General features: G+C 38.5%; 1 protein-coding gene across 8 annotated transcripts in view; it reads right to left on the reverse strand.

Moving 5' to 3' along the window:
* lmo7a (LIM domain 7a) overlaps positions 1 to 18560 on the reverse strand; it is a 112888-nt gene that overhangs the window by 73851 nt on the left and 20477 nt on the right. For all 8 annotated transcript variants that reach the window (XM_088352309.1, XM_088352310.1, XM_088352308.1 and 5 more), the window contains exon 4: positions 2075 to 2181. In XM_088352309.1, the coding sequence (XP_088208435.1) occupies positions 2075 to 2181 (107 nt within the window). The remainder of the gene's footprint in view (positions 1 to 2074; positions 2182 to 18560) is intronic.

The raw sequence follows: 18560 nt of genomic DNA on the forward strand, positions 1-18560 counted from the left end.
TTTGTCCTGAGTCGCACCAATATAGCAGGTAGGATCTCCAAGTTAGTTGATTAAAAAAAAGCCATTATTATGTGAGAACCTTATTTCCCCACGCGTTATGTTGTTATTTTATGGTGAAAAACCTCTTTACGCAGTAGTAAAAACATTTGGACGTGCACCTTAATCCAACTCTTAACAGAGGATACCAATAAAAACATAAATTAATGAATCAATAAAGAAATACTACACTTAATACATAGTATTTCCAAAAATATGTTATTCATTTATAAATTATGAAGGACTAATATGATCTTGTATGGCATAATTTAGCATTTTACTACAAATATATTTAAAAGTAGAACATTTCTATGCAATGCACACCTCAATACTCAATACCATGAAAAGAAAGTTGTGTAGTTGTACATGGATTTGCATAATAATTCTAACCAAGAACAATATCACTCCTTTGCACTAGTAAAACAAATAAAAATTAACTACCATTTAAAAATAATGTCTCAATGAATGTAAACATTCAATTGGTCCGTATTTCTCAGACATTATTGAAGTTATTCTCATTTTATTCTGCGGACAGCCAAAGGGCAACTAAACTAAATGTAATGAATAACAAGCACATGTGCTATGAGAGTGCAACAATGTGGAACTACAGTATAATACAGTCAAAGTCTCATAAACACAGAACAAAAATAAAGCACCGAAGCAGAAGTGAGCCATTTACAGGGTTTGTACATCCTTTTCTCAAGCACATTTTAAGGACAATTTTCCAATTCCTCCAGTACCATTAATAGAAATCTGGTGTGAATCATGTATTTTACAGATCCACAAATATATCGGTGATTGAAAAAAAATGTGTTTTGTAGCTTACATTTCAGATGCAAAAGGCTTTTCCCCAAACAATATACCACTAGGAAACATTACCTTAATTTTTTGAATGGTCCACAATACATGTCCATAATTGATACATATCCCTTGCACTAATACAGATTTCATAGTGCCTGTTTAGGTGTAGCATGCACCTGTCACTCTGGGGGGCAATGACGCTTCACATGACAACAGCATACAAACTAATGCCAGCTGCCGATAATCACAAAGGCAGAAGAAATGGGACGGCGATGCTAAGTCACTTGAAAGCAGTGTCTGGGTCCTTTTTAAGACAACTTGTTTTCTCATCTCATTAGCTGCACCGCTTATCCTCAGTAAGGTCGCGGGGGTGCTGGAGCCCATCCCAGCAATCATCGGGCAGTGGGCAGGGGACACCCTGAACTGGTTGCCAGCCAATCACAGGGCACACAGGGACAGACAATTCACTCGCACGTTCACACCTAGGGACAATTTAGACCAGCCAATCCACCTGAAATGCATGTCTTTGGAATGTGGGAGGAAACCGGAGTGCCCGGAGGAAACCCACGTAAGCACGGGGAGAACATACAAACTCCGCACAGGAAGCCCGGTAGCTGGATTTGAACCCACACAGGAGGTTCCCAAGACCTTAGAACTGTGCCGCACACGTGTTAACCACTGCGCCGCCGTGCTGCCCACAACTTGTTTTAGGTTTCTTAATTTAATGTGTGGTCTTTTGAGTCAGACTGCCAAGAAACATGGTAACAATTACAAGTCTTTACATGTACTTCACCCAAAAATAATTTTTAAACCTTGGAAACACAACATTAAAATTCTAGCATTTTGAAACATTTCAAGCATCCGTATGAACCCTGAAGACTATTAAAAGAAAGTTGCGTATATGGATTTGCATTATACTGCTAACCATATCACAATTTCGTATAACAATATTGCCTATTTATACTACAAAATAAAGCAAAAACAAACAATTTGAATTAATTTAAATATGAATATCTCAATCAATGTAAACATTCCGTCTATCCTTCTTATGATGAACATTACTGGTTCTTTTCAGGCTATTCTATAAACAGCCAAAGGGCAAGTAAACTAAATGTAATGAATAACACACACATGTGACATGACAGTGCAACAATGTGGAACTACTGTGTAATACACTCAATGTTTCATTCACACACAGCACAAGAATGAAGCACCAAAGCAGAAGTGCGCCACTTACTTGACCGTGACTCTGGATGACAAGTCCTGGAGGTCCCCGGGGTGAAAGAGTTGCGCCTCTTTGAGTCCGAGCTTGAGGCAGGCCTTGAGGAAGACGTTAATGTTGTCCTGGATGGAGGAGAACCAGAAAGAACAGATGAGGGCTCTCCAAAACCAGCACGAAAAAAAAAGAAGAATCACTCAGGACTTCACTGACAGCGCTGGCGACGCAGCCCGCGACTCATTGCTTCCAAAGTTCATAACGCGAAGGCGGACGCACACACAGACAGGCAGGGAGGAGGAACTTTGTGAGGGAGTGTGTGCAAAACAAACATGAAGTGTGGTGTAGTCACGGGTTGTTCGCGAACGAAATGGCTCAATAAACCGGCTCGGCGTGGTGGAATCAGCTCTTCTTTTTTCATTTTATTAATAGGGTTTGGGTTGGTGTTTGGACCCTGCTTGAGGTTTGTTTTCACAATTTTAATTCTACACTGAGAAATGGAAATTTAAAAACAAAAAACAAACAAACATGACGTCACACCCTACCCCCTATTCTTTGGACCAAGATGGGTACACATTTTTGATGGCCAAATTCAAACACTTTATTAGGAATTCCAAAGCCAAATTTTCCAATTTCTCCAGTACCATTCAAAACCAAAATCAGGCATGAACCATGTACTTTGCAGAGCCTCAGATATATCCGCAAGATTTAACTGTCACGGTTGCCATGGCGCCTAATAGGCCCCGCTCGTGTGGCACCAGCTGCGGCTCATTGACAGATTGGCTTTCTATCGATTTAAGCTCAATGCTCTCATTTTTCCTTTGTCAGTCCGTCAACGAACTTCTGACCCGCAACACGTGTGTGTCAACTCGGTACAGTTCCTGTTGGTATTTCCTGTCCGTCATTGTTTCCGTTTATTTTGTCCTGTTTAATTTCGGTTTCCAGTTTTGTTTCCGCCTATTTTTGTCCTGTTTATTATTTTCTCCAGTTTTTGTACCTGTCTAGTTTGTCCAGTTTATTTTTGACATCCTGTTTCATTATCTATCCTGTCTGTCCTGTCCTGTCCGGTATCGACCCCATTAGTCCGATATCAACTCGGGCAATTGGTATCGATCTCGTCGGCCTCTGGCTTCCTATCATTTCACACCAGACTGCTGCCTAACGTGCATGACTCCCCATTTCCCATAAAGTAAAAGGCTTGTGTGAGTAACGCCACGCATTTGGGTCCTGATCCTGTTCTGGTTCATGACATTAACATGATTTTCAATCTTACGTGTGCATTCAACAACACATGTGATTTTTAGATCTTGATCAAATCGCAAGTACATCTGTTTTTAAGAAAAAATTCCCCACATATAGATGATGGATAAAAATGACAGTATTATGTAGCTTACATTTTCAGTTGCAGGAAGTTCAATCTCAATTTATCACTTAGGTAGACTGCCTCAAGTTTTTGCATGGCCCATAATAAATGTCCAGAATTGCTACATAATCCTTGCACTAATACATATTTCATAGTGCCCTGTTTAGGTAAAGCATGCACCTCCCCCATAGGTGGCGATGACACTTCATCGGACAATGGCAAACAAACTAATGCCAGCTGCTGTGAATCATGAAAGAATAAATGCAATGTACAAGCACTTTACCCCAAACTCTTGAAAACAGAAAATACAATTCAAGCCTTTTCAAGAATTTCAAGCACCAGTATGATCACTGTGAAACCTAATGACTGGATTCATACACCTTTTTTACAGCCAAATTCAAGCACATTTCAAAGCCCTTCTTCCAATGTCTTGAGTACTATTAAAATAATAAATAATACATTCTTGTATTAGTAACAATAAAAATTATTGATGATTTGTCTGTATTATTATTATTACAGTAATACTATGATTATTATGATTGCGCTTCAGTTATCACATTAAACATTTTGAATCGAATTGTCTTTATTGTCATAGATATCAACGAATTCGCATTATGTTCTGAACAGACAGCACTCAGACAGCACTCAGCAAATGCCGAGGAAAGTCAGAATAATGCAACGAAATGGTGATCACAAGCAAATGCTCCTTGGATTGTTATTGCGTTCGGGAAGGGACTGAAGCGGCGTTGCAAGAGAAGGCAAAAGCAAGGTCCGGCCTATTGCTACAGATAGAAGTAAAAACTCTCTCAAGCCAAACCCTGCAGAGACTGTATCTCACCGATGCCAGATCCATACCAGAAAACGGATGACCTGGAGCTACAACTCGTGGGAAACTGCTACATTTGGGAACTTGTATTTAAATCAGAGAGGAGACCTGGCTCATTTCAAGGATACCCGATGCTAGCGTGCAGATAGCCTTTCTTCCTCTTTTTTTCCCCAATTTTTTTTTAACTTTTTTCTTTCCTTTTTTTCTTCTTTTATTTCTAACGTCCTAGCTTTTACTTCATTTTTCTTGCTTTTTTTACTTTCTTTTTTCCCATTATCTTGTCTTCTTTTGTTCATTTTTTTCGTTTTTTACTTTATTTCACCAATTTTTAAAGTCATTTTGTGCATAATGTGATGTAATAATTGTCAATATATGGATTAAAGCAAAAAAAAAAAAAAACAATCGAAAAAAAAACCTGTCGGAGCTGAGAGAGACATCTCTTTTTCGTCAGTTAAGCCAAAAGAGCCGGTTCTCTCAAAGAAGCCAGAAATCCCATGACTAGGTATGTGGATAGGAGGGGTGGGTAAAGGTGTCAGTGTGCGACAGGAGTAGACTGACAGGAGCAGCAGCACCTGTGGGCGGGGCTTGGTTGTGGCTTATTGTAAAATGAGGAAGGGTGATGTCAAGGCCTTTCTGTTTGGCCTCCGCCTCCTCACACCCTCTGTGTGGAATCTGAGGGGGCGGTGGCCTATTTAGGAGATTGTTGCTTGGAGATGACAAAAAGTCACTTAATCCGTCTGAGACAAAGTTTAAAGACATTTTGATCATGTACTGTTTTCTGAACCTCATATGTTCCATTTGGGGTTGTGGGCATAATTTTGCAGTATACGAGTACATTATGAACCATTGACATACATCAGTGCTTCTCAATTATTTTCTGTCGTGCCCCTACTTTGAAGAAGAAATCCTACCCCAAGACTAACCGCGCCTACACACCCTAATCCCCCGCAACAAATAATAATTTGTGCATAAAACTATTTTCAGTACACCGCTGTCCACTGCATAACACTGTATCCTGATTAACGTCCATTATGTCCATTATCTGCACCGCTTATCCTCAGTAGGGTCGCGGGGGTGCTGGAGCCCATCCCAGCTATCTTCAGGCAGTGGGCAGGGGACACCCTGAACTGGTTGCCAGCCAGTCGCAGTCACGGACAACTCACTCGCTCATTCACTGGTTGTAAGTTTCTAGTTACGAAGTACTTGAATGGGCAAATATTGCCTCTCGTTACAAGGGCGTTTCAGGATCCGAAGTAAAAAAATACAGCGTGCGCTGCTATTATCCACTCCCAGAGTTTCCTGAACGTAAACAAACTAGCTATCATTTAAAATCTGCCTGGCAACCCAGCGTGCATGCGTGCTCCCAGCATGCTCTTTGTGTCACCGTCACAATTCAGAGTTTAGAGACAATAGGAAGGGGGTTCCAGCAAGATAGAGGGGAGGAGGATGCAGCCGTCATTCAATCTTCCCAAATTTAAGACATTTTAGCAATTCCATAAAGTCTCGGGATTTGTGGAAAGAAATCACCCTGAAAATATTTTGACACATCGGGCTATTACTACATCTGCCTCACGCATTTCCGACAGATTGTCAAAAGCCAGCAAAAGCCGGATTTACATTCAAAATGCGTCTCAAATTACAAAGTTTGCAGGTTATGAAGCAACCCTAGAACGAATTAAATTTGTAAATAGAGGTACAACCGTACTTCCAAATTCTAAAACATAAACATAAAATTAAACAGTAACCCAAATATTTGAACAATGAAGACGTTCTAACAATTTTTAAAAACTGACATCCATATAGAAATGTGCAGGGTTGGGTAGGGTTACTTAAACTTGATTACTTTCAATTACTTTTGGATTACTCCAATACCAAATATGCTAATAAAAGACAAAATAAACTTAATATGAATAAAATTACTAAATTTTGTGCAGGCTTGGGGAGTAACGGAATACATGGAACGGCAAAAATGATGTTGGCAAGCTGTTTGGATTTATTTTCATTTTGTTTCTGTCGCATTATATGTTAGTTTTGCCGGAGATCAAAGAGATCAAAGCCAGGAGAGAAAGCTTACCACGTGTTGTGAGTCAGAATTGTATTCATATTTAGTTTCTTTTGTCTTTTATTAGCATATTTGCTATTGGAGTAATCCAAAAGTAATTGAAAGTAATCAAGTTAAAGTAACCCTACCCAACTCTGGAAATGTGTTGGTAAAATATATATTTTTTTATTTTTACCTAATTTCAATGCAAGGTAAATCGAGTCCAGGGGTATCTAACACACGGCCTGTAGGCCGTTTCAGGCCAGCCAAGGGTTTTAATCCGTCCCGCGAGACAACACTGAGAGAAGCGCAAGAGAAAATAACCAGATGCAGATTTAAAAGGAGAGTGTGTAATATTTAGTGCATCCTAGTGGCACAAAAAAAATGTTAATTCAGTATAAAACGAACATTGATTTGAATACAAGGCGAAAATAAAGGAACTATCACAACAATGTTAATTGTTTTAAAAAGATCATTGGTCGAGAAATTTGTATTTTCTTTTACATAGTGGAATCCCTACTTGAAGGTCGCAGCCACATTTGTGCCACTCTGTGCTCCGTGGCACTGATTTTCGTTCGCATTAGATAACATTGCCATCCAGTGGTAAAATATTACACACTGGGGCTTTAACTACGTTCATTTAATGTTGCTAAAGACAGAATTTGTGTTCACTTGATTTTGCCAAAGCCAGTGTTTGTTTGTCTCTTTGTTTCTCACTCTCGATCTCTTTATCTCTCTCCACCCCTCTACTGTTCTCCTCTATCTCTCTTTTTCTCGCTCTCTTTTTTTCTCTTTTGCCATCTCTCTTTCTTCTCTTCCTTTCTATTTTTTCTCTTTATCTGTCTATTGTCCCTCTATTTTTCTCTGACTCTGTCTCTCTCTCTTTGTTTATCTCTCTCTGTCTCTCTCTCTCTCTCTCTCTCTTTCTCTCTCTCTGTTTCACTTTCCTCCTTTTGTCTCTTCTTTCTCTCATTTTGCATTTTCACATCAATAAGTACAAGTATGGGAAAACTCGAAAAAAATAAGTATTTTAATTGCTTGGCAGCACTAAAATGTATCTTTAGTTTTTTGTTTATTTAGTAGCAAGGATTTTAATCAACAACTAAATATATATATATTTTTTTTTAAAAAGAAGCAAAACTTTGGGTTGAGAGAGAAATTAGCATGTTCTCAACTTGTGCTTTAGGACCACAAAGTTTACCATTATGCTTCCCACAGAGGTAACGCGAGTTTCAAGTGAGGATGTGGGATGACATCATCATGGTCTGGCGTAATTGCTAGCTTGATTCTATATATAAAAGGGCTCCAAAGCGCGGTTTGTCAAGCCACAGTGGCCGCCCACAGGACAATTACCTAACCACCCTGTCTTTGTAATAATTACCTAAACTGATCATTAATATGTAAAATTAAAGGAAAGGACTACATTTGATTTGGCTTTGAACACAGAGGTGGTGTCCAATTTTAGTTTGGAACAACTGTGGGTCATATAAATTTATGAAGTGACATCAAAAGAATATGTGATAAGTATATAGCCAAACGTGTGGACTACATGTCTTTCAATCGTTCCTTTGAAAACGAAATATACATCCATATATTTTAACGCCGCAATGTAGCCAACTGTGCCGTGTAAAACTCAAATGTTCAAAGAAAGAGAACATAAGAACTCTTGCATTATTTTTGACATTTTGACTTTTATAGGATCATTTTATTTTATTTTATTTGTTGAGGAAAATGCACAACCTAAAAAAAACACATTTATAGGCTGGTGTATGGCCTAAGTCGGTATGTCAAACTCTGACTTTCTGTTCTATGGCAGTACAGTAAAGGAATGTCAACTTTATCATTCGGTCTACTTTATTAGCTTAGCCTCCATATTATAATCATAAATGACAAGGGATCTTTTCTAAGCAATGCGACATTTATTTACAAACAATGGAAATAAAAAAAGATCTTCATGTTTGGCATAAATGTGTTATCTAGATTGTTTTAACAGTTGAGTGAATGCAGTTTTACCCCTGTACAAACTCACCATGCTATACAAACTTAAAGGGGAGCTATGAACAAATATAATGTTTGCCTGATTTGTCATACTGGTTTGAAATGAATAAAAAATTAATACAAAACAAAAGTGTTAGGAATGCATGTGCAATAGGATTAGACTACATCAATTGAAACTACTATACTTTGTCTTCTAAAGCTGAGAGTGTATCCTGTACTGCCCTCTAGCGGCCAGAGTGAGCATTTGGTTCGGATTTACTTTAGAAATCATAACTTTTGATAGAAATGACTTGAAAACTTGCTTTATTTTTTGACGTATTCAGAAATTTATGGCAGGTTAGTTCAAATCAGCCAAAGGGCCAAGTCAGGCCCAAGGGCTGTATGTTTGACATGTTGGCCTAAGACATGGAGGTATGTTATCTGCACTTGATCTCAAGTAGAGCTCACATGCACAGACTAATTATTGTGTTTTCCACTTCACCGTCTTCGTTTGATCTCCAGAATTCTGAATGGCAGATTGACTGACGTAACTCCAAAAACAGCACCAGAGAGCAAATATGTTGCAGGTTCAATTTCCATGTTTTGTGGGTGCAAAAGGATCCTCTTTAATCATGATGTAAAGCCCCAGGCACATTACGGAGACTGAAAGACACAAAAATGCACCATTTTTCTTTTTTTTATTTTTTTTTAGCTATTCACAAGGTTGTTTTTGGTGGTACCGTTTGGCCTGGCACCAACCGCATCTGGTATCTACACCTTTGGCAGCAGAACACCAACAGCGCTGTCCCTGGCAGAACTGAATCCGATTTCAGCAGCCCAGTTTTCATCTCTATTGTTGCCTAGGTCAAGTGTTCTCAAAACATATCATGTGACTATTCAAGATAGCGACCACCAGAAAGTCAGAAAGCGATTATGAAGACGTGCACTGCCCGAAGCCCTTTATTTCTAGTTGACAGTGCCAAGGTACTTAATGAAGCATAATGTGGAGAATAGTGCCAGTTTGCAATACAGACATAAGATGGGATCTTTACTGTTATTATTAGTAGTTACTGTGATAACAGACCAAATTGCATTTGCCTGTCATTGTTCCATTCATCCATCCATCCATCCATCCATCCATCCATCCATTATCTGCACCGCTTATCCTCAGTAGGGTGACAGGGGTGCTGAAGCCCATCCCAGCTGTCTTCGGCAGTTGGCAGGGACACCCTTAACTGGTTGCCAGCCAGTCGCAGAGCACACACAGACAGACAACTCACTCGCTCATTCACACCTAGGGACAATTTGAACCAGCCGAATAACGTGACATGCATGTTTTTGGAATCCGGGAGGAAACCAGAGTCCCCGTAGGAAACTCACGCAAGCACAGGGAGGACATGCAAACTCTGCACATGAAGGCTGGTAGCTGAATAAGAACTCATGACCTAAGAACTGTGCCGAGACGTGCTAACCACTCAGCTGCAATGCCAACTGTCATTGTTCCTTGAGGATTAAATGAAACTCCAGCGACATGACAATGACTCCGATTATACAGAAAGGGAACTGTTGCGTGTTTGATGGATAACTTCCTCAGCTCTTCAATTTGGATGCATATATTGAGGACTTTGCTTGATTTGTGGGTGAGGAAGTTGAATTATTGTGAGTATGAGGTAAATATTGAATCATGTACCATCAAACCTCTGGTTTGCTCCTACATGAGTAATGTTGTAAACAACATTGATTACATTTTTCCTCTAGAAGGGCGTTGCACATGCATTGTGGAAAAGAGAAGCTCAGAGTTTTTCTTTGTACCCTGTGCTATTTAAACATATGGTGATGGAACACTAAAATGATCAAACATGTTAGATAATCGACACCATTGGCGAAGCATTGTTTTCTTCCCAAAACCGCCTGTGTGCTTCTGACGCCAAAGGCCAAATGCCGATCACCAGTGGCATAGCTGGGCATAAATGGGTCTCATAAAAGGCTTCCAAAGTGTGAAGTGCAAAGCAGTGGTTGTACAACTACCACAACTACAAAAAGCATTAAAATGTCAAAAAGCTGCATTATTATCTGAACAGGGTACCACACTCTCTCTAAAGTTCAGGCTTACATGTTGACCAGTGCTTTGTTGCTTCTTCCAGCACCTCAGAATTAAGGGTTGGCAGATCGATTCAAATATCGATATTATAGATACGAAGGCAGTCCTTGGATCGGACTGATATTATTGTTTGGGTATTGAAACTGTCTTCCCATTTGAATTATCATTATAATAATGTGAGTGAGTCGTGTTAGTGTCCTCTTGAGCGGGACCTGTAGGGGGCAATGACGGTTGACAGGACAATGCCTTCTGTGCATGGATAGCCGCTTGTGTGTCTTTTTTACATCATTATCATCAGTTGATATCAACTCCTTCATACTAAGTACCACCCAAAAAAAAAAACACTGTATATGCAGGGTTTGTACACCTTTTTCATGGCTGAATTCAAGCACTTTTTAAGGACTTTAAACGCTATTTTTTCAATTTCACCAGTACAATTAAGAGGGAAAAAAATCCCATGTAAAATCATGTATTTTGCAGCGCCACAAATATATCCGCGATATACATATGCAATGTTTAAACATACAGTGATACATGATTTTTAGATCTCGAGTAAATCGCAAATATATTTGTTTTCAAGACAAATATTTCCCAGTATAGGTTTGGGGTAAAAATGTTGCTTACATTTTCAGTTGCAGGAAGTTCTTCCCATTGCAATTTACCCATGGGAAAAGCTACCTTAGTTTGTTGCATGGCCCATAGAAAATGTCCATAATTGATGCATAATCCTGATACACATTTCATAGTGCCGAGTTTAGGTGTAGCATGCACCTGTCCTCTTGGACGCCATCCATAGGGGGCGATAACACTTCACAGGACGCCATGCAAGCAAATGCGAACTGTCAATTATTATGAGGCAATAATTGCAATGGCAAAGTCGTCAGAGAGCAATGTCAGCGTAATTTTTAAGCAGACTTTTTAAAATCCAGGGCAATGATTTTAAGCATTTACAAGCACTTTACCCCAAAAAAATGTCAATCTTTGAAAACACAACATTAAAATTCAAGCATTTTCAAGGATTTGAAGCACCTGTACAAACCCTGTATATAAATTGCCACACTTTGAGTGCTTTTAAATACGCTTTGTCCATCCTGCGGCACATGCGTCTGGTGGCCTTTTTTAGTGACATGGGTCGAGTTTCATCCTTGACAAACATATTGGTCACATTGTGGTGGACTTTCTCTTTCCCACTGTGGCAGTTTTGCGCAGAGACGGACTTACGCTGTAATTAGACTGGGGTGAACTCTGGCCGGCAATGCTATTCGAACAGCTGAATACATGGTTCACATCATTTGAATCGTGGCGTTCCCTTTTTGTCATTATTTAAAACATGAATGGAATTTTTACAATAAAAATGCGTAAAGATGCAAAAAAAAAAAGCCAAAATATTGGAATTTTCTTTCTGCAATCGAAGAGACAAGATGTCACAACACATAATCGTCAAGATAAGCCTTTTGTTAACAGAGGTAACTAATTTAATAATTGTTTAATAACGAAAAAGGAGTCCCGAAAGCATCCGACACACTCGACAGTAGTATGTTATTTATCAGTTTATTCTGCTTGCTTCTGTTTTTAATATTGGACACTTGTGAAGGAGATTGCACAGGACGCAGTTTAAATCGTTATTTGGACTATCATGTGCTGTTTACATCATTGTCACTATTGGCCAATAATGTTGCTGTTTTTGATACTTGTGGCCTTTAGGGCAAATCAGCTTTTTGTATCCTAAGATATTTAATGAAAAGAGAGGGGCTCAGGGGAGAAACTTTGGAAAATATTGGAATTTTGGCATTAGAGGGTTCTTGGAATAGTCTTACCCTGTGGTCCTTGCTAAGTAAAATTCATTGTTGTCTCCTCTCCTTATTTTGTGTGTGTACTAAACTTCAAACTCAGCATTTATGTTTGATTTTTTTTAATTAACAAACTGCAAATTGATACAAACTGTGACGAAGATTTCACTCTAGTAAAATTGTGGTTTTTTTTTTACATCTAAATGGCTAGTGATGGCTAATGCTTTAACTAACTGAACTATCTAAACAGTCTTATGTTTCTTTTCGTCTGGAATAATAAGGGCAGTGCATGTTACCATGCCAGCAAAGGAACGTGAGGAGCTTATTTCCATTGTGATGACACAGCATCAAACCAAGACAAACATCAGTTTTAATGCTTTTGGATACTTTGGACAAACATGGAATGTGGAATCCAGTATATCATACCCGAGCTGGTTCGTCCCTGCACTAAAACAAACCTAATCACGGTCTCTCTTCACAATGCTATCATGGCCCAAGCCGCAGGTCGCTTATTCTTTAGCAGAAACAACATCTGACTCAAACTTGCACCGACTTGGGAAAACTTCCCGAAAGAAAACCCAAAGAATTCGTCTCTGCTGCCAGCATTGCTAAATTTTCTCCAAAACCAGAGTTTTTCTTCTCTCTCCGTTTTCCTTTCTGGAGGTTTTTGTTCAACCAACACTAGCCTTTTTTTCATCTGAGCTTGGATATATTAAAAAAAAAAATACAAAAATGAGGACATAATGATTCATAACTTGCAAATTAGCACTTTGGTTCAAGTTTTCAATATATACATTTTGGTATGTTTCAAAGATGAATAAACATTTTTCATTACTCTTTTTTTCTTTGAAAAAAATATTCAACCCCCCTAGGCAGCACCGTGGATGAGTATTTAGTGCGTGAGCCCGACAGTTCAAAGGAACCGGGTTTAATTCCAGCCACCGGCCTTCTTGAGCAAATTTGCAAGTTCTATCCGTGCCTGCTTGGGTTTCCTCGGGGCAATCTGGTTTCCTCCCACATTCCAAAAACCAACATGGCAGGTTAATTGCCAGGTCCAAATCTTGCGGAATACATGAAACGCCATTACGTAATTAAGATAAGACAAAATATAACTGTTCCATTGCAGTTACAGAAAAAAACTCATAATCAAATAACAGCTATATTTAGGTTAAATAAGGATCCCTTTGCAAAATAAAAATTGTATTTAAAAGTATATTTACATATACATAATGCGCCAATAGACTCATTTTCATAACTGGGATGGGCTCCAGCACCCCGCGATCCCACTGAGGATAAGCGGTACAGATAATGGACGGATGGATGGATGTTGTCCTTATTTTTAGGGATGTACAATTACTGTTATTCCTCCCAATCCTAATAACACCCTACTTTTTCACTTATATCATATAGAAACAAAATTTAAAATACACAAAACGGTCTCATATGGCAGTGCTTTTTGTCTTAATAAAAAACAATGATTTCTTTAATTTGTTATATAGTACTTAATTCAAAATGATGTACTGTTGAAAAATAATGTCACCAATGTGGTAAGAATTTTCCTTTGGATTGTTATCATTCTATCTATCTGTCTACCTTGGTCATATTCCTTCCAGAGGGGTGACCGACAGCAAGTCAAACACATATAATAATAAGAAAATAGAAAAATTGAAAAAAAATATCAAAAAACACACACAAACATTTTTGGATCAACCCAAATACCCAAACAAGTTAGGCATCTCGGCACCTAAGTTGGTCATGCTTTCGTCCCTCCAGATGAAACGGGACACAAAAAAGCAGCCACTTCACTCGGGTCAGTGTGACACAACACACTCTTCTGTTCAACAGCAGGGCCCAACAGCTTTCACTGGTTTATCCCTGCCACATCATACAGGTGCCCTGTCCATCCCTTAGAACGCATCCAAACATCCTACTATCTTTCAACACCTCTCCACTCATTCCTATCACCAACAAGAGCTCGAGCTTCCACTATATTTAGACCTCTTTCCTGCAGTGCACTCATAACACCATCCATCCACGTCAATCGCGGCTTTCCTCTTGGTCTCCTTCCATTGACTTCTGCTCTGAAGATCCTCTTCAACATTCGCTCCTCATCCATCCTCTCCATGTGTCCAAACCAACTGAATACTCTCTTATCCACACGCTTGTTCAGTTCCACTACTACTTCAGTTCTATCTCTAACAATTTCATTTCTCAATCTATCCACTTGTCACTCCTAACATACTCCTCAAACACTTCATCTCAAAAACATTTAATTTCCTTCTCAAATCTGCGTTCAGGCTCCAAGTCTCTGCACCATACAACACAGTCGGCACAATCAGACTCTCATACAGTCCCCTCTTAGCATCCATACTCATACTCTTGTTGCTCATCACTCTCCTCAAAGCACCCAAAACCTTGCTTCCTTGATTCACTCTGCAATACCTCGCACTCCATTCCTCCAACTGCAGCCACATAACAACCCAAGCACATAAAGCTTTCAACTTCTTCCAGCACCTGTCCATGCAACCTTATTTCTAACGCCATGCCCACTCCATCACGTGAACACTTCATCACCTTACTCTTCCCAACATTCACACATAACTTACGCCTATCACACTCTCTTCCAAACTCCATTTACCAACCTTCTCAATTGTTATCATAAATATTCAAAAAAACACACACACAAACATATACAATATATCTAATCATTTTGACTATCAATCAATGTTTTAAAATGTATTTGTAAAGCGCTTTAAGAAAATAATTTGTCACATATAAAACAATCAGTGTACAATAAGGAAATACAATTCTCTCATTTTTTCATCCAACAAGAAGAAACAGCAAATAGCCAGACAAATACAATGCTTAGAGTAAAATCAAATCAAAAACATAATCAAATAATAATAATAATGAATAAAATAAATAATAAAATATTGGTCTTTATTTTTGTCTACATTCCCAACAACATTTTTGAGGTTTGGTATTCAAGTGTGGCTTATCTTTTTTTAAGCCAAGGATTTTCTGTCATTATCTGTCACAAAATAACCATGCTTTTTTTTGTATGGATTGATTCATGTTTTCCTTATTTTTTTAAATCAAATCATGCCAATGCCGAATTTCAGAATGTATTCTAATTTTTGTCAACTGTGATCTTTTGATGACTTTAAACCTGAGCGTGAAATATTTGATCACTAGATGACACTGTGTTGTGTAATGCGCACAGCAACAAATTGACCTTGGGTAGGGGATTTCTCTATGTAAAACCAATAGCAAATTCTCAAACTATCCTTTTTTCTAAAAAATAACATTGGTATGATAGTTCAGGTATTTTTGCATAGTATTCAAATCAATGTTTTTTTTTTCTTTTTTTACTGGATGAAAGTTTTTTGGTACCACTAGGAGGAACTAAATAATACACCCTGTGTCCGTAACTTGGTTCGTGGTGTCCGTAACTTAAAAATATTCAACTTGCCGACGCCATTTTCTGGCTGAAATCTTAATCTGTCTGTCTTAGATGCGCTCAAATAAAATCTTTTTTTCATCTTTCCGGGGGTTTGGTTAGCATTTTAACTGTATTTGGAACAGTCCTATTCTTACTTTCACTATTTTCATACTGTAATAAAGAAAAACCGCGGCCACGCAAGTAAAATCAATACTCCAAGGCCAGAACACCGAGTTTAAAAGTAAGATAAAAGCAGATGGGAGCGGTGAAAAAATATATATATCAGGGCTCTTGGAACTCAGTTAGAAATTGTGAACACATACTTAATAGAGAAAATATTTAATTTTAAACTTTTTAAGGACACCTCAAACTACGCACCCCACCTTTTAAGGAGGAGGAATATTTAGTGGTACAAAAACTTTCATTCAGTAAAAAAACTAACAAACATTAACTTAAATATCAGGCAAAAATTAACAAACTGTCATCTACCTATCTATCTATCTACCTTGGTCATATAGATAGATAGATATGAAATGAACTGTCATACCAATTTTAATTTAAAAAAAATCATAGTTTGAGAATTTTGTATTTGTATGGCATTTTGGAATCCGTGCTTGTCTGGTGTCTTGCGAACAAAAGCAGTGCCACAGAGCACAGCGCAGCAGCGTTAGATGACACTGCCATCCAGTGGTCAAACATTACACACTGGGGCTTTAAGGAGAGTATTTGGTGACAAAAATCTGCACAATGCCCTGGATAGGGATAGAGATCACCGGGCTGCACTTGTCTAAGACGAACTACAATAAATGGTGCCCCTACAACACAAGGGTATTTGCCCTAAAAGAAGGGTTTTATGTGTTCCCAGGGTTCATAGGTAGGATATGGTCACAAACTAGGGTTTTAAAGTGATTCTAGGGTTCCTGCCTACGAATAGAAACTAAGGTTTCATCACCAAAGAAGGGTTTTAAGCATTTTAGGGTTTGAAACTAGAGTTACGGCCTCAACCTAAGGTTTCACAAGCACTTCTAAGGTTTCCAGCTAGGCTTTCAACAGCCATGTCAAGCATTTAGAAGCACTTCACCCAAAATTCAAGCATGTTTCAAACCTTGAAAACACAACATTAAGATGCAATCATTTTCAAGGATTTCAAGCTCCTGGTTGAATCCTGTTACATTCATATCCTGAAAAACACACATTGTATGAATTTGTAGTCCTTATAACTATTATGCATGCCTATAAAAAAGTTGAGTAGTAAAATTCTCCGCTACTCTCCCAGAAGAGCAAGCGGGTGAGTCATGGCTTGGAAGGATGCTGGTCTCTTTCGCCGTGCGGTTAGCAAGCGATAGCTGCCGGCCAAGCGAGAAATTTCCCTTGTGCTCGCTGCGGGATTTATGACCATTTTTTTTTCAAAAGATTCTTAGTCTAGGTCTCAAAAAACACCGCCACTGATTCAGGAGGATATAAATATTATTTCATGATGGTGCATGTACAGTTTAACATTCCATACTGCAAAGTGTAAAAATGAACAGATTTGATTCCATCCCTGCCATTTTGTGAAACCTGAGGTCTTATTTAATGTTTGTATCAAGTGTGTTGCTTCTACTGTATGGGATGTTGATTGACTGGGCTCATTTGTGGTCGTATATACTTTGTGTGAAAGGGGGGATTTGGAGATGTTGTTTCCTCTATAGTTCCACTAAGCAGCTGGACTCAATTACTCCCACAAGAGAGCTTTGTATTGAGTGGATTTAGGAGACTTTTGAAGCCTCGGCTTCCCTCCAACTTGTAAGCAGTCACTCACTATCATCAGCAAAGCTGAACACTAAAAACAGCTCGCACGCTCTTCTTGTTGACAAACAAGCATTTAGAACCTTAGCCTAGGGGGCATCAGGTACTTGTATATGTACTCAGAATCTGGCAGTTTAGATATTCCATTACTAGCAGAAAACACTACAAACGCTCCCCTACTTACGCCCATTTGACTTGCGAAAAACGGTAGATAGAAAAAAAAATTCGGGATGTCGAAAAATATCCGGACATTGGTGTAAGTTAAATTTTGTATTGTGTGCACCTTTTTCCGAGTACAGGACATTACTGTAGTGCTTCTTTCCGCTATGCTGTGAGAGGTCACCCAGCATCCACCCAGGAGAAGAAATCCGCTTCCTCTTCCTAGTTCGTGTGTAAACATTCTATACTGTATCTCCAGCGCGCTAAGAACTTTGACATTTTTATTGTTTAATATCTTGTGCATCCACTCAATATGGTAGGTGTAAAGTGTAAAGATGAGGTGAGCCGTTTGTTTTAAAATGAAAGTAGAATAAGAAAGACTGATGCGGTTGAGAAAATGGTTGGATCGCTTTTTGTCCACTCTCTGCCACGGAGGAGGACATCTTGAAGCCCATCTTCAAAAAGTAAGTTAACCTCAACTTTATTTATCTTTATAGAGCATATTATTTTATGAAATGTTTATTTTTTAGTACAAAACAATGCAGGTTACTTATACAAGCCTTAATTATACTTATATAAACCTTAAACATACATCTCATTAAAAATATAGCACTGATGCAACTTACGAACAAATTCAACTTACGAACGATCGTCCGGAACCTCGTTCGTAAGTAGGACAGCGTCTGTACCTATTTTGTGATCCGTGTCAAAATATTGTCATGGCAACATCTTCTTACGAGAGAATTACATATTTATCACCCGAGAGCAAGCGATGTTGGTGATAATGTTTTCGTTTCGGATCAAAGTATGTAAAGCTTTTTTTGTGGAATCAATTACATTTTAACGAAAACTAAATAAATAAGCAGTTCCTGTATTATATAAAAAATATATACTTTATATATATTCCTTGTTTCTTTCTTTCTTGAAAACAAAAAGTGACGTTTATGACATCAGGTTGACTATATTTTAAGTCTTATGCTGTAGTGAAAATGTGTAAGGCTACATTAGTACCTTTCTCTT

This window comes from Urocampus carinirostris, chromosome 14, assembly GCF_059441175.1.
Source record: "Urocampus carinirostris isolate Australia breed hairy pipefish chromosome 14, RoL_Ucar_1.0, whole genome shotgun sequence".
NCBI lineage: Eukaryota > Metazoa > Chordata > Actinopteri > Syngnathiformes > Syngnathidae > Urocampus > Urocampus carinirostris.